Here is a 17,201-nt window from a genome sequence, read left to right as displayed (position 1 = left end):
AGAGTGGTTTATGAATCTTACTCTGCCCGAGGGCTGCTCTTTCATTCTGTCAAGATATAAAGGTGGCGTCCGTGGCTACGTCTTACCTGTGATGTTCAAGGATGCTGAAAATTGTCATTTAAGAGCTATGGATTTGCTCTTAATACTTTGTAGAACTTTAAAAGGGTTAAAACAAACAAAAAAAAAAGATAAGATCTGAACTGGGTGTTAGTAGTGTTTCCCCCAGACTGTTTTGCTGAAAGCAGCTACTATTGTTTTCACAGCCAATTGTTCCTGTTGTACTGAAAAGGCAGCAATTTGGCTGCAGACTCCCTGAATTCTGAGGTCATTGTTGCTGGAGTGAAGATCTTACACCCCCAAATCCACCTACAACTGCCGCTTTTGTGCCTTCCCTGTGTTTATGCCTCGCCTATGGTACGCTTCTGATTTTAGCACAAGCAGTTTTGATCTGATCTGCTCTGGCTTTGATGATCTCATTCTCTTTCAGACCCTGTTCGCTTTTGAGGTGCAGGCCTGCGAAGGCATGCGCTATTTCTCCGCGTTGCTTCGACAAGAAGCTTTTCCGTGGCAGAAGCACCTTTTTGAGAGCAGTCAGGCCAGTGAGGCCTCCTTCCAAACTGATACCAGGTTAACCAAGATGTTTATTGTAAACATTTTCAGTTGGTATCTTACTAAGGGCTGGTTACAACAGGGGTGAGATCACATGCCTGATTTATAATACTGCTAGAGAGAGGTTACGGTGATAACCAAATTGCACGTGACAGTTGCTGGGGTGTTATAGAGAAACCAAAGGGTTCACGTACCACGTTTTGGGTGGAAAGCATATTCCTGTAGGTAAGAAGCAATAACACAGTGGCTGGATGGGGTCGGGCTGTGGAAGGATTTACTGGTGCACTTGTGTAACGTCACTCCTGGTAAAAGGGCATGTCTGCCGAAAGCCTCGGAGGCTCAGCAGTTTGCAGGCTGGTAGCGTACGGTGACAAAGGGTTTAAGAACGGAAGCGGCAAGATCAGAGATGGATATGTGCGCGGTGGCCATCCATCTGAGCTGCGGCGGGGAGTTTGGCATGGTGTTAGGCAGTCTCGATCCAGGAACTAGCTTGGAAGTGGGAGAAGGTTTTAGGTGCGGCCGTCCAGGCGAGAGGCGGGCTGTGGCAGCGGCAGAGTTGATTTTTTTTTTTTTTTTGGCTTCATGTGTGTGTCTCTAGTCAGGAGAGGGAAGCTGCAACCTGCTCGATGAAGCTGGCCAAGTTGATGTCTCGCTCCGATAAGCCTCCGCACTCGTGGGTGCTCAAGGTGATGTGAACCTAAACCAGACAGACAGACTGACCCAGTGTTGCTGGCAGACAGAGCAGGAACGGTTTCCCCCAGTGCTGCAGACAGTTCGCATCTGATCAGGCAGGTAGCGCTATCGCTTTCTCCAGACTTGTTAGCAAAATTTCCCCGGGGCGGGGGAAAGAGGGGCTCTGGCATTTCGCCTGGTTTTTCTCCTTCCTACGGCTCGTTCTGGCCACAAGCCCTCACTGTCACCCCTGAAGCCAGCTATACCCGCTTTTCAACTCTTTTCCCCAGAAGCTTTTTCCCTTGCTGCTACTTCTGATACTGGAAGAAACCCAACCCTGGTGCTGGCTTACAGGTAGCTACTGGGAGGAGGAAGAGATGTGTAAGTGATAGCTGTAGGCTGGCTGTGATACGCCTGAAGGGTGAGGTCCCGTTGATCTGAACAGGACTTGCTGCTGCTGTTTTATGCCTTAAAAAAGGGGATCTGCTCCCTGAAGAGCTCTGTTTGCCCCCACCATCCCTGGTTCTTACCTTATTGTACACGTTGAACCATTCGGGGTGGTGGTCCAGTTTTTCTGCCTGTAGAGCCACTCTGGTCATGAAGCCAAAGGCCTGCCCAGTGGAGTAAAGAAGAAAAGTTAGCTCTGAACTACTTACCCTGCAAAATACATTATTTTTTCACCCCATTACTATTAATTTTACACTGTGTGTTTCTGGGTAACCCAACCAAATGCAAGGCCTGGGATGTTCTGTATCTTTGTTGGGGTTTTCTGTGGGTTTTCTATGGGTTTTCCTCTTTTTTTGGGGGAGCTTTTCCCAGACAAACTGTGTACTGGGTCGAACGCTTTGGTGTCTTGGGCCGGTTATCTTGCTCAGCCGTTACGTTCCAGGAGAAACACGGAGGGCTTTCTTTGAGCGTTGCAAATGGGACTCCCTGCTCTGCAAACCAGGTCTCCTGCTTTGTAAAACCCCGTACCGCTGATGCTCCTACCCGGTTGAAATCCTTGAAGTGGAACTCTTTGAAGATGGCATCTCTGCCTTCCACCTCGTTCCACCCCACGGCTCTCAGGTTCGGCAGCAACTGCTCCCTCTCCTCCGTGCTCAGCCTGTGAGCTTTTCCTGCCTGTCACCACAGAAAGGAAAGGGAAGAAGAGCAGATCAGCGTGGCAGAGGTAGGATGAAGCGGATGTTCAGCGAGGCATCCCGTGGGTCATGGAGTTAGGGGTCTGTGGAGGCAGCTGCAGTGGGTGGGGGAGGATTAGGGTGTGTATGCGGACCTGATTTGGGGGTGCTGATGATGGGGGATATCATCAATGCTGTCCTCTACTCCCTGCCGTGGGTGCATCCTGCGTGTGCCTAGGTCAAGTGGAGTCCAGCTTGTCACTTTGTCCTCTCACCCGCAACGCCTGCTGCCTTATTGGTGTATATATGTACTCATTATAACCTGAGGTGCTAAGGAGTGTGTGAGGCTAAGCTCCCAAAGACTTTACGTATAATTTTCAGGGGAAAAAAACCCCAACCCTGAAACTCTGTGATGGCTTCTAGAGCTGAGAATTGCTTGCTTTTGAGGTTCACCAACAACCTTCCCAAAGCGGGAGGGCTTTATTTGCAGGTCATCTGCACTGGAAGCCTGCTTTAGAGGAGAAAGAAGTGGTGTGAATCAGAGAGATGAGTCACACTAAATTGGAGTTCAGCTCCTTTTCCTTTTCAGTCTCCTTTATGTTATGGAGTTTAAGAGTGAGTAACAAAGGGCAGAGGGAGGGGTTGTGATTTAGCATTGTCTTCCACTCTTGGGCAGAGCTGCTGTTACTTGTTTTTTAAGAGGGGGCAGGGAAGCAGCGTTCTTGGCTTTGGGGAGTGAACATAGGCAAAGATGAAACTAAAATGGAGTTCTTGGGGATAGGGGCTACCCAAGCCAGCATATCTTTCCTGGTGGGTGATCTGATCTTTTGAGTTGGTGAGGATTGTTGTTTCTCAGTGACAAAGACCAACATCTCTTTGCAATTTGTTTTCCATTGCGTGCTGTAGAGCAAAGCATGGCAAGTTAGATACGAGTCCCAACAAATACGGCCCACTGGTTCTTGTGGGGGTTTGGTCAGCACCCCCTTGAGATGCTTCTCTTGGACATTGATGCTCAGGAGTAGCATCTTAAACAGCTGAGCTACTAAGGCAAATCGTCCTTTCCTATAGCTTACCTACTCACCGGGCTGTACAAAACCAAAGCAGCAGCCATGGAGCTGATGGTTTTTGTGGGTGGTTCTTTGGTTTTGCATGTTTTGAGGAAGATTGGAAAGATGATGCCCTATTCCCATGTCACTGGGCTGTGTGGGTTCCTACCTGTCTGGGTAGCCGTGACCCTTATGCTTGGAGGAAGCTGTTTGCTGCAGAGCACTTCATGAAACTGGGGGTGGGATGGTTCCTGTCCCCCTGTCATCGCAGCTGCGCCCTCTCCCTCTTGCATGATGTTTGGGGAAAGCTTTCCTTGCCCGTGCGTGCTCCGCCCTCGCTGCTAGCATGCAAACCACCCGTGCTGCCCTTCAGTTTGTGCAGCGTTTTGCATGGCCCCCTGCCAGCCTGCCTCCCCCCCCCCCCCCTTGCTAGTGTCAACCTTTCCCGAGGTTTGGAGGGAAGGTAGCAAGTAAACACGGCTCAGCGCAATAAACCCGCAGCCGTTGCACTTCCATGCTGATGGTGTGATAAGCCAGGCGCGGGTAGCTTAGCAACTGGATAACGTGGGGACGGAGGCACGGGGGCCGCTGGCAGGGGGGCACCCACGGGGGCTGCCCTGGAGAGGGGGGGACGACTGATGCAAATGGGGTAGGGGCTGCGCCAGCTTTTGGGAGCAGGGGCTGAAACCCCCTGCTCGTGTGTGGGTGCTAGAGAGAGGAAAGGCTGCGTAAAGCCAGAGCTGTTGGTTGCCTGGAGCAGAGGGGTATGGACACGGGGGGGCTGGGTGCTGAGCCAGCCTCATCCGGGCAGAGCAAGAAACCAGGCTGCTTGGGAGGGACGCGGTTTAATTGTTCTCTGAACCCTTTTCTGCATCGCGACTACGTGGGAGGACGGGCCCCCGGGGTTTTTCCAGGCCCAGCTCCTGCGGAGGCACGGCCAGGCTGAGGGTTGGCCAACGGACCGCAGGAAAGCCAGCTCCTCCGCTGCGCCTTGCGGTGGCAAACCCTCTGCCCCGAGCACCCTCCGTGCCCTCCACCCCGCTCCCTTGCCCTGCCCTCCTCCTCCGCCCCAGCACATCGGCCAGCCTGCTGGTTTTGTCGATACGGCGCGTTAATGCTTTCGTGTGCGCTTACTCCTTTACAACACGATCTTCTCATTAGGGAAATGTAATTATTTTGTTTTCTTTTGCTGGCTCTCAACTGCCAAGGCATTGGGGTTTGGTTTTTGGTTTTTTCTGCCAGCAGGAAACCAAGTAGCTGCGTTGTGCAACTAAGGGAAGGGAACCAGCATGGGAAACGGGGAGAGCTTTGGGCTTTCTGGAGATGAAACAACCCTCTCTGCTCAAACTAACATCGTCCCTTTTTACGGGTGACTTGTCACCTAGGAGAAGGTGAAGGGGACAGGGCTGGGATGAGGTACGCCACAAGGCCCCACGGCCTTTTGCTCCTTTTTGCCGTGCCAAAGCTGATTTCCAGCCGGGCAGGGTGAGTCGCACGGGCCGTGCAGACGGAGCACGCGTGGGGGTCGTGCTTGCCGTGCAGAATTTGAGCGGGGGTCACGCTGGCAGCGCAGCCTTGCCGTGACGGACCCTTTCCCTCCCCCTCGCAGAGGAACTGAGCCTGGAGAGTGCTGGCTTTGGTAATTCAGCAGCAGCCGGTGGAGCTCCCTGTGTTACTTATTAACCATGGTGCAGAGCTCTGCTCCTTTCTCCCTTTCCTCCTGCCTCTTCTCGGAGGCCGGAGCTGCTGCTGTAAAACCTCCCTGCCCTGTCCTTCGCCATCGCCTGCAAAGCAACAGCCGGATTTCCCAGCAGCGACTTACCATCGCCCGTGGGTCTCCGTGGCCTCCGTCCCCGGTCCAGGCTGGGTGGTACACGCCGTACCGTAACCCGGTGGAGCTGCGGCTTGTCCGGGGCGGCGGGAGGCGTGGCGAGGGGGCCGGGTCCACCCACGGCGAACTGCTGCCCGTGCCTTTCCCAACGCTGCCCGGCAGCGGGTCACCTGCCTGCGGGGACCTACGGGGCCGCGGGGGATGCTAAAACGGGGTCTCCTTGAACCCCTACGCGCCAAAGCAGTGATGAGTCCACCCCCAAACCACCCGCCCCTCTCCTGGAGGGTCACTTTTTTAAACCTGTTGCACAAGGAAAAGGCAGAATGGGATGGAGAGGGGCAGCTAAAGCCAGTACCGCTGGATGCTGCTGGCAACACATGTGATGAAGCGTGACAGTCGTCCTGGCCGAGCGTATACATGAGCTCTGCGCAGCGATAATCCCAGGCTGAGGGCTGCATTGTCTGGGGACAGCCTGGATTATATCGCAGCACGTGGACCAAGAGCCGGGCTGGGGGGGGGCAGTGTGTGCGGCACAGCACTTCTGAGCATTTTTAAGGTGTTTTCTCCCGTTGCCGAGGGAACCGTGTCTGCACGGATGCCGTGTGCTGCTCCCCGCCGTGTTTTTGCTCGCCAGGCCTGCCGTATTTGTTCCCGTGTCCTGCAGCTCATCGGCTGTTAAACCCGCTCACGTGATGGGCAATTTTCCAGTGCTGTCAACAATCCTGTACCATGCTGATGAACGTGGTAGACAAATGCAGCACCCCGCTATACCCTCATGGCTTTCTTTACCCTTGAAGCAACTGATTCTGGAAATTTTTTTAGTATAGTGTGACGTAGATCCCTTGTATATACTGTTGTGCATGTTTTGTTTTCTGCTGTTAGGGTTTGTGGGTGCCACAGAGATGGATTTGTTTCCCAAGCAGGCAAGTTAGAGGGAAGCAAATCCTTCCTTTTCTTCTTTGCCCTCTATAGATTTGTTTGCCAGGGTAGTAAAAGGGAAAAATGAGCATCTTTTGTGTCCTGGGAGACCCCAAGTGTCTGTTTGGGGAGAAAAGACTTGGAGAGCAAGGCAGCACCTGAGAAGAAAATAATTGTGTGCAGATATGAAGCTGGAGGCTTTGATATGGATGAGAAGAGGAGGGGTGCTGTGCGGTTTCCAGCAATGAAATCAGGAGGTGGGATTGTTTGTAAGGTTGGGAAAGGCCAGCAGAATATTTTCTTGGCATAAGTTTTGAGTTGCAGGACCGGCAGTTTCATCAGCACAGCCCCAGTGGAAGCGCCCCTGTGAATAATGACATAAGCGGGAGGTAAAGGAAGCAATGTTGTTGTGAAGTTGCAGGTGGAGATATGGGTGCTGCGGGTAACGGGCTGTGTTCAGGGGATCTCAGCTGCAGTTTTCTCAAAGAAAACACAGTGGCAGTTTTGATGGTGACTTGTCAGGGCCTGAATGCACCGTGACGAGTTGACAGTGCCTCTGTTGGCCTCCCTGTTGATGCGGAGATGGGGGAGGAAGCGCATACCCCATCTCTCGTGGTACCCCGCTTTCCCTCTGTTGGGTTGCGTTCCAGCGCAGCGTGGGGCCGATCCCCTTTACCTTGCCGATACGTGTGCTGCCAGTACAGAGCAACTGACAGATGCCTCAGCTCATTAGAGGTGAGAATTCCTGTGGTTGGAGAACATCAGGAGAAAAAACGATTAATTATACTGTGTCTGCTGACTAGCCAGCTCCTTTGTAATGGCATTTTCTCTCCTTGGTTATAAATCAAGCCTTAACTGCCAACCTTAGGTGTGAGAGATCTCCCGCAGAGGGATGTGCTTTGGCTGAAAAGTGTCAACAGGGCAGTTGTGATTTTCCTTGGCCTACGGTGTGAAATCGTGGCTGGGGGCATGCTTTGGCTGACTCCCGCACCTGAACCCCTAACTCCCCCTCTGCGCAGCTTTTATTTTCTCTTTTTTGAGATGGGACTCTTTAGATTTGCTTTTAATGATTAATCGAGTGATGTTGGGCAAGGTATTTGCTCAGAGCAGTTTGCAACCCCATGTAAGGGGTGTGCTTGTTTATTGGCAACAGATTTTTAATTTTTTTCTTTTTTTTCCCCCCTCTCTTGTTCAGTTTAGAGCTGTGCTGCTTTGGGCTAGGTCAATGGCAGCTAAACCCACATGCGTGCATTGCTTCTGCGTATTTGGAGGGAGCTCTCGTATCACACACTGTTATTGCTTTTATTTTGTCAATACTTTTTTAACTAAATGTACCTGACCCTGAAAGCTGCTTCGGTTGAGATCCGTGTACTATCTCCCAAGTTCTTCTGTTTGAATTTCCCCCCCGGCCCTTTCTCATTTCATGTTCCATGAAACATTTTCCTGGTCCCTTTGAGGGAAGAGGGATACTGGCTTCCTCCTCTGGGAGTGCTGGCTGCAACGTGTGACTGCTTGCAGTCACGTCAGAGACGTGGAGAGCGTGATCCTTGCTGCTTCCAGGAGAGGGAAGCTCCCTGCAGGAACTTAAATTCTCCAACACAGCAACAAGTGGCTCTTTTGGGTGTTGTTTTTTTCTTTTTCCCCACATGGTTTGATTTCTTTTTTTCTTTTCTTTTCTATTTTTTTTTTAATTTCCCCACAGTCTGTGCTGGCTCCTCACTTAACAGTATTAAAAATGTGCTCAGTGTCATCTTTCCGCAGGTGTGCTTTCCCAGGCGTCCCTTGGAAAGCGCTGACCCACGGGGTTAGCATTAGCATGGTTCAAGTCACGGTAAATTCACTCTGACTTTGCATTTTGGGCCCTCTCACGAGGCAAACGGGATTAACCAGCGAAAGAAAGCGGTGGCTTCTGCCATCTTGTTTGCCGCAATGCAAGTTTGCGTTGGACGGGCCGTTAGCAGAGCTGCTGACTCAGCAGCGGGACGTTTGCTGATGACACTGGCAGAAGGAGTCTTTATCTCAAGCAAGGTGCAGTTTACAGGGCTGGCTGTTTGGGTTATATTGTACTTTGGAAGAGGGGTGGGTGTCCTTCAGCATTGCACGGGGGAGGTTTGTCTGCCCGTCCAGGAGGGACCCAGTGGGGGTTACTGAATAGAAAACACACGTCATGTGAAGATCTCCTGGGCTGTGAAAGTAAATGAAGGCAGAAAAAAGGAGTGTTTGGTCTGTTCTTTCATTTCCCAGGTCTGCTTCTGGCTGCAGCTGGAGACAGGGTTTGAACTAGATCCTGTGTCAGGATGTCCCCGCTCCTTAGAGAAGGCTTTTAGAAAATCCTGGGTGCTCTGTTAGTTGGCTTCACCTTGAACCGATGCGCTTGGCTCTTCTTCAGGTCAGGCACCATCTCCCGTTCCTTCTTCCCACCGTTCAGGAGGGAGAAGGGCTTGTGCTATGCTTCACCCCTTTTCCCTGAACAGGGAGACCCAGGGCAGGAGGATTTAGCAACCCATGAGATCAAGGAAACAGATTTTTTGCCTGCTGGGGACTGAATTGTCCATGTATTTATGGCTTTGAGGTTCCTCCTGTGATGTGGGCGAGGGGGAACAACTGCTTAGTCAGCAGGGAAACAATTAACCAGCTACAGTGCCTCAGGAATTCACCGGGAATATATTTTCAGAGTTTGCATCCATGCTAATGGCATTTAGGCAAGTAGCTGGGGACAGGGTCATGATCCTCTGAGGAACCTCAGCCCCCAAAGGGTGTTTTAAGCCAGGGTGGGCCAGACTCTTTCATCATTGACTACTCTGCTGGTATCTGAAGCATTGCTCTTGTGGCACAATAGATTTAATTAAAGAGTTTCTTTAGCGCTGGAGGGGATTTATGGCAGTTGTGACAAGTTTAAGTTGACAAAAGGGCCCGATAAATAGAGGCGAATTGTTAATTATTCCTGTGTGAGACTTCTTCTTCTCGTAGCACTTTTATCAAAGTCAGTGAGGGCTGGGAATTGGCCTCAGCACAATGAACAAAAATAAATTGGGGGCTGGTACAAATCGGGGCTTCACTGGTCTGCTCACAGGATGCTTTAGGTAAAGGGCCTCGATGTCAGGCAGCGTGCAGGTACCCCTGGAGAGGGCTAGATTGAAAAAATTGGCAATAAAAATGACATGATCGCTTCTAATGTGTAGAAAACATGAATACCAAAGTGGGACACAGCTGTGCGCAAGACAGTGGAATACCATAGCATCTGGGAGTGAAGAAATGTTGCACTGAATCCTGCTTTAGTTCTGTGTTTGTCCTTGAAACCAAGTGGCATGACAAAAACAGGGGCTCTGGCAGCCGACGTACTCCTGTGTCACAGCTCTTGTCCTCCAGGTCCCCAGGAGTTTGCTCTGTGGTGGATGGCGGTGAGATCACGCAATTTGCTGCCTCGCCACGACGACCTCTGCGTTCCCTGCAACAGGATGCATTTGCCCTGGGGGAAAGTAATACATCAAAACTGCCTTCCCCCCACCCCTCGCTTTGGCCAGTCTGCTGATGGATTAATTGTGTAACTCTGCTTCCCTGGGCACAGCTGGAGCCTGGTGCAAGGGAAACTTCTTGTATTCAGCTCGTTTCCTGACTTGCAGTCCAAATTTGAGTTTCTTTTGCTAAACAGGTTGGATTTTCTGGCAGATTTGCAGGGGTTGCGGAGGGTGAGTATCTTGACGGATCTGGAAACCTTTCTTCCATCTTAAAGAGTGAGTTTTGCTCCTTGTTTATGTGGGGAGAGTTGGGCGCTGCATGTTAAGCAGCTGCTGTACAGCCCTGTCTTGTCACTAGGGGTCAGGAAAATGCTGAGAAACAGGAGAGCTCCCTAAAACTGCAGCCCCTGGCAGGAGGGCGCAGGGTTGGGGCTCTCAGAAACCCATCTGATCCCCAAATCCAGGGGTGATTGCTGACATTATCCGCTCTGCTAAAGAGCGGCTGTGCTCAGCGAAGTGACTCTTCAGCTGGGCCTTCATGACCAAATTGTTTCTCATGAGAAACACCTCCAGATCCTTTGGTGTGCACCAAAGCATCGGTGTCACTCCTGGGGCATGCTTGTCTGTAGATACGTAAGCATCGAGGACGTCTCTTCAGCCAGCTTGGTAGAGGTCTTTGCTGTTTTCAAGTCGTGGAAGTCCTTGGATTTTATTTCCAGCTTCCTAATTGCTGGTCTTCCAGTAAGGGATGGGAAAGGGGCCCAGGGTGTGGCTGTAAAGGTGAGGTCTGTCTGTACAGATCTCTCATTGGGCAGAATTAGAAGGTAGGATCAGAGAAGGTAGACAAGCTTTTGGGCATAGAAACTCTTCAGAAAAAGAAATGGCAGGCTTGAAACCCAAATGGGTTGAAAACAGTTGCTCAGAGCTTAGTGAGATATTTAACACATGTGGTTGCTTTAGAAGGAAAGAGCGGCTGTGATGTATGGGAGATGGTCATAGGTGAGTGGAGAAGAAGGATGTGCTGAGGCAGTGATTTCCTCGGAGACAGGGATGGGTAGCTTATGGGCCATGGCTCCCGGTGAGGCTGGTAGAGGGCACCGTGGCCAACTCCAGGAGCTTTGTTCTGCAGTCGAGCTGTCAATTTTATTTCCCAGAGCTGCCTTTGGGAGATGTTTTATAGTATTTTATTTTTTTCTCAGATTAGGGCTGAGAGAGCAGAGGGAGTGATTTATTTTATTTTTTTTGGTGATAAGTGGTCCGCTGCTGGTTGTGCTTGTCCCTCGCAGATTGTCTGTGGGAGTCTGTCCGGGCACTCAGTGGGTGCTCAGCTTCATCTCCAGCCTTTCCAGAAGGGCGGTAGGTGAGCTGGGTGAAGTGTATCACGTTGCTGGACGCACGGGTAACATCCAGGTGTGGAGCAAGGCATAGGGGGAGATTGCTGGAGATGCTTTGGCAAGTTTTGCCTTTTTTTTTTTTTTTTTGGTACTGAATCTGATAGCAGAAACTCGTGTGAAATTCATGTCAGGTGCAGTGCTGATTTTTTGTTTTCATTGTTAGCTTTAAACATACTCTTTTGATGAGGTTAGTCTCTTATTTATATTATCACCTCTATTTCTCCCCAGCCTAATGAGTTTGTACTGCTTCTTACAAACTGAATTCATCTGCTTTGCTTGTTCGTGCTATTAGTGGGAACGACCACTGGATCATGTTGTCTGCACTGTTTGTTCGAAGCAGGATAAAAATTAATGGGAAAAATTTTGTGTACGCAGCAATCTTAAGAAACCAAAATGCCACTGTGCCTCACCCGTTGGGGGTAGCAAATTAAATAACCTAACAGCTCGCTTCAAAGTCTGAGGATAAAGAGTTCCTGTGGCAGGGATGGCAAGGAGGGGAGAGATGAAATACTACCAACTGTCATTGATTCACAGCCTGGGCTGGAAGCTTGCTGATGTGCTACAGCAAAACGGAGCTGTGTTTAATTCCAGCCACCTCCGCTCCCTCCTGCGACAGCTGTATCTCAGAAGGACTTTGGGCTCAAAAGAAGGGACCTGTTACTCGTAATGGTTTGCCTCTACTCTCGGACCTCTGCTCACATCCCTTGGAGGTGCTGTTGAAGGTTGAGTAGTACCCTGAACTGGTCTTGGAAATTGCTACTTGGTGTAGGGTGGGTTTATGACCTTGCAACACCAGAGCTTTGAAGCTGGTGGGGAGGAAGGAGAAAGGGAGGTGGTTGTTTCTGACCTGAAGTGGAAAATCACTGGTGCTGTCAACTCCTGGAGGATGTTGCTTGGTGGCACCAGCTGCCCTGTGGTGTTAGCTCAGAGCTAATGTCCTATAGCCAGATAGCTTTCATCAGGTGCTGCTGTCTGCTTGAGGCACCAGGAAGAGTCAAGATGTTGGTGACAGCATTGTAGTGCTGGGAAAGAGGATTTTGCTAGGAAATGCTGTAAAATACTTGCATTACGGGCTATGAACCAGAAAAATCAGACTGTAGTTGCTGTGGTTCTGGGTCACGTTTTGCATGTGGCTCGTTGACAAAAGTAACTAACCAGCAGGGATGAGTTGGGTAGAAGGTTTTTTACTGTCTTTGTGATACCATCTTCTGATGAAATTTGAGAGGCAACCTGAGATCTGCTCCACGTTTTTAGTTTAAGCGGAAGAAATAGTATGCTGGGTTTTATTTCACTTGCTTTCATGTACACTGCTGGAAGGTTCAGCTCCGCTTTAGAGCATGGAATTGTGTTTCTTCCTTACAGAGCCCCAGAAAGGGTATTTTAGAGCTTGGAGGAAACTTCAACGAACTGGAGAACAGGCCAGGATCTTTCCGCTCTTTGCCCTGTGCCTCTGTGTCCGTTGGCAGTAAGCACGGTGCAAAAAGCACCTGTCTTATTTTCCAAATCACTATAACCGGTGATCAAGTCTGCCATGTCAACAAAAAGCATTAAGACCTCTGCTTTCTGCTGATGCAGGACGATAATTTGTGGCTCGGGCATTACTGAGATGTTAGATGCTGAAATTATGACCACTCTGTCAGATTAGCTGGATAATTTTTACTCCTAAGCCTTCCACCAAGATGATTTTCAGTGCTTGGAAATTAGTCTTACTCTGCAGAGCTGTCAGTGTCTCCCAGCTGTGTCAGTATGTGCTCTAACAAATGCGTGTATATATGATATAGCTATTTCATCATCATTCCCTGCACTCCTCCAGATACCTGGAAAGCTTATCTTAAGTGCAGCTCTCCTCTCCCAGGAGTCACTTTTGTTAATTCTTTTTTTGGTTTGTTTTCCAGTAGTGTAGAAAAGCCCCAGAACAAGCTTCTTGTTGTGGTTTTTTTGTGGCGGTTTTTCCCACACCCCGCCTTCCCAGGCCCCGTAGACACACAGGGAGAGAGATTTTGTGCTCTGAGTAGGTTATGTTTGAAATGGATAAAGGGGGAGGTTTTATTTGTACAGGTAGGAAACTAAGGCAAGGAGAAATCAAGACCTCAGAGGTGTTAAAGACCCAATTCTCAGCAAAAGTTTGGATCCTCAAAAGGCAGAAAGGCAGAAAATTGTTGCATAGGGAGGCTGCGCTGAGGTCTCTTGGGCAGGTCTGAAAGGGTTGCAGGTCCCCTTGCAAAAAGAGAAAAGCAGTGCTTGAAACAGCAGATCCTTTGAGAAACAGAGTGCCTATCTGCTGACCTTCCCCATCGCTGATCTGCAGCCACGCTCTTGGGTTGATGGAGAGGGACCACCTCCGTCCCCGGGGCAGTGTTCCTCCCTGAGGATGCCTGGCCCTGTAGCGACTCATCCTGGACACATACCTTCCTAGCAGGAGGTGGGAGATGCAAGCAAGCCCTCTGGAAGAGTTTCTGCCTTTGTTGCTTGCAGTGAAGGTGAGCTGCAAGCCTACAGTTGCCTCGTTTTCCTTTTGGATATGCTCCCCGACTGATCAGGGCTCTATTATTAGTAGCTGATGTGCCGGTAGAGTCACTCACCTCCTAACTCTGCTAATTAATCAATGCACCCTGTGACAGCTCTTGACCATTAAATAATTTTCATTAGTATCCAGACCCCAACAGCATGGATGAACCCATCTGTCTTCATTAGCTCTTGGATTTCAACGTCAGGGACGGGAGCCAAAAGTGACAGTAAAAGAGCAGTTTCCTGTCTAGTCCCTTCCTCATCCCAGTGAAAACTGACCTTGCTGATATTTTTATTTCTTTTCTCCTCTCCTCCTGCCACTCCCTGTTTTGTTTTGGTTAAAGGAGAAGATGGGTAGTAACTTCAGCTCCTCTCTTTATCCCAAGCGATTATTCTTAGGAAAAAAGTGGACAGGATCCTCTTTAAAGGTAGATAAATAACGTATGATTATCCTCATTTTGTAAGTAATCTCAGTATGTCTCTCAGGGCACGAAGGAAAGAAAGTGAAGATCAATACTTATTGATGCCTGAATTACCTTTCTCCACACTAAAAATTAACTTTGCCAGTGGCGTAGCTGAATCTGTGCACAGATGACCCTAAATTGGCCAAAATCATATGCACAACCTCAAAACCAAGAAGGAGGAGTTACATTTCTTGGAAGTGTTTCCTGACCTCACCAAACATCTGGTGTTTTCCTAGAAGTGATGAGAAGCTGCCGCTGCATGCTCAACCTTGCTCTCCAGAATGAGAGGGCATCACTGTCCTCACTCATCTGCGAGGTTATTTCCTGAACACCGATGTAACATGGCAAATATTCAGTCACGTTGGGAAATTGTGTCATTTCCTTCCTGCCGGTTGAATCTGCCCTGAAGCAATTCCTCCTTTTGACAGATTAATGGGAGGTAGATTGAAGAACTAAAGGACCCAGAGAGGCCTCCTGAGGTGCTAAAGTTTGTCCCCTGCTCTTAGATTATATGATGTGGTCCTCCAGTCCATGAATGTCATGGGAGTGGTGGGTTTGGCCCTTGTTAACTTCTTCTCTTTCTCCTAAAGCACGTCCTTTCCTGTTGGGTAGGGAGAAAAAGAGACTAAAGGCCAAGCTTTGAAGAATTGAGCTGGCTGAGCAGCTTTGCTGCTCCCATTGGGCGTTGTACACCATGTGGAGGCATGCTCTGTGCTGCCCGAAGACTGATTTGGCCAGCCCAAACAGTGGTGGGTCTGTGGGGCGAGGAGCACCTACCCATCTGTTTTTGGTAAGAACCGCAGGAATGCAAAGCGGGCTTTGCAGGAGGCTCATCAAACCAGGAGGAGATGGCTCGCGCTTAGCTGCGGCGCTTACTCAGAGCCGCCTCCATTGATACGTGTCTATATCTGCTGAGAACCCTTCTATCCATCGTTTGCCCAAAGCCACCACTGTAAGTTATTTATACAGTGATTAGTTAAAGCTTCAGATATTTAATGCAACCTTTAAATCACGTATCCACCAACAGCTATTGGTCACATAAAATTTCATTGAGCGGGATCTATCACTTACTGTTTTTCTCAACGTGTGCATGTATTTAATTTTCTACAGACCTCTCTTGCTGATATTTTCTGCTGAGTAAATAGTAAATTGAGGGACTTCAAGAAGTGTTTTCTTGCATTGCAGTGAGTGAATTACTTGTAAAGAGAACATGGAATATAAAAATTCATCTTGCAAAAAAGTTGCCCTGTAGTATAAATCCCATCTCTCTCTGTTAAAACTGAATCAAACCTTAAAATGAAACGTATTTTTTCCACTGCATATGTAGCTCGTAAGGACTGTCCAACCAGTGAGCTTTGAATAATCAGCCTTGTTGGGTTTGCTTCTGGTTTTTGCCTCTTCTGCCTCAACTTACAGTATGCTTATGGGACAACATCTGCTTTGTACTAGGGGTTCAAAACTGTATGTGTAAATACTTTAATTCAAAGAATCAGTCAAAATTTAATATTTTTGAGTTGACTCAGAAAGCAGAGTTCTTGGGCTTACCAAAGGAAATAGATGTTGGAAGAAATGTAGGTAGAAAAGGTAAATTTGAAGTCTAATGAAACAAACTTCATTTTTGGAACAAGTAGTAATTAAAAGAAGTGGAGCAAGATTATGCCTGCATCTGCAAGTGGAGTAGCACCGAGAGCTGGGCTGAGCCCAAGCCAGCACAGACCCTGAAGTGAAGCATCCGGGTACCTAATCTCACCCCCGTGGTCAAGCGAGGTGGCTTGAATGAATCCCAAGGGATGATTCAGATCCTGGGCGCCTTGAGCTGCTCCATGAGGGTCCGTCCATGACCCCACTTGGACCCAACAGTGTCTGGGAGTGGGAGCAAGGAGTCTGGAATTGGGTATGTTGAGTGCCGGCCTAAAAATTCAAGTGCTTCTGGGGGCGTAGACACAGCCTCACCTCGGGGCAGCCTTTTCCCAGCCCAAATATGGGGCCAGCAACTCCTTTCTCCTGCCTTAACCTGGTCGTAAGGAGCAGAGGAGAGGAAGAGGAGGGAATAAAAGGAGAAGCCGAGGTTGGTGGATGGCAGGAGAGGGCTCTCGGGTGGGCAGTGTGGATGGGCTGCCCGGTTGACCCTCACCAGGCCTAATAATGTTTTCTCCAACTCCTGACTGCTTGCTGCGGTTCATGAATTGATTTGGCAGAGCAAAATGGAAACCGGTATTGACTGAGTGATGTGAAACTATATATTTTACACTGTCCTCTTGGATCCCGGCAAGATTTCCTTCGCCCTCTTGGGAGCTGGTTGCTGTGTCGGTACCCTGCTGTGGTGCATTTCCCTTGCCTGATGTTTGATGGATGCTGACGTCTCATCTTTGGCTGAGAACTGGGATTTCACTCATCCTGGAGGCAAATTTGCCACTCATTCCTGTGGCAAATACACTTCAGGCAAAGTTAGCTGCTGCCCTCGGTACAGCAAAAGCCTCTCTCTTAGTCTGTGCTGTAATTAGGTCATTAGTTGAACGACTCTCTGAATATCTCCTCTCCCCCTTTTTTGCAATAAGGATGGATTCAGACTTCAATTTGGCCGAACCCTACTTGGCGGGGCTGAGTAATAAAGACACAGTGGCAGGTAGATGCAGGTGACGGAGAGTCCTACCGCTGTGTCTTCTCACGCAGCTCGGAGTACTTCACTCCAAGCTTCGTTATAAATAGGGGCTTGACCTCTTTTTAACTGCAGTTAAAAGCAGCGTAGCCCCTTCCCGGCATTATTTGGTGTGGCATAAGGAAAGGGGAAAAAACCTCCGTGGACTTCAGTGGACCCTTTCCAGATGTGAGGAGCTCCTGCTGTATTTCAAGTTCAGAGCGAAAGACTATCTTTCAATACATTGTATTTAACTTTGTCCAATTCCATTCCCTTTTTCTGCAGCAATAAAACCACTATTGCTCTTTCATCTCTCCCCCTTTCTTCCTGAGCAGGTTCTGTGAAAACGGTGTTTGGGTGCGGTAAATCACAAAATGGAAGCATGCATTCATAAAATGCTTTATACCTCCCTCCATCAATATTTCAACGTGCAACACAGACACCAACATTTCATTTTAATTACGCCGCAAATTTCCCTGTCGAGGAAGAAAGCTGAACTCTGCGAGCCAGCCCAAACCCGTCCCCGTCCCCTCCTTGCCATG

At 49.3% G+C, this 17,201-nt stretch overlaps 1 protein-coding gene across 1 annotated transcript; it reads right to left on the bottom strand.

Moving 5' to 3' along the window:
- Positions 1 to 623: 623 nt before the first annotated feature.
- On the bottom strand, positions 624 to 5,447 carry PCBD1 (pterin-4 alpha-carbinolamine dehydratase 1). Its single transcript, XM_054830998.1, has 4 exons — positions 5,271 to 5,447; positions 2,272 to 2,403; positions 1,812 to 1,892; positions 624 to 1,306 (listed from the first exon to the last, which is right to left on the bottom strand). Exons 1-4 carry the CDS (start codon positions 5,271 to 5,273, stop codon positions 1,208 to 1,210), a joined length of 315 nt encoding a protein of 104 aa, XP_054686973.1. The 5' UTR covers positions 5,274 to 5,447; the 3' UTR covers positions 624 to 1,207.
- Between the last annotated feature and the right edge of the window lie 11,754 nt (positions 5,448 to 17,201).

The sequence above is a fragment of the Grus americana genome, chromosome 7 (genome assembly GCF_028858705.1).
Source record: "Grus americana isolate bGruAme1 chromosome 7, bGruAme1.mat, whole genome shotgun sequence".
Lineage (NCBI taxonomy): Eukaryota > Metazoa > Chordata > Aves > Gruiformes > Gruidae > Grus > Grus americana.
This window is presented reverse-complemented; position numbering and strand designations above follow the sequence as displayed.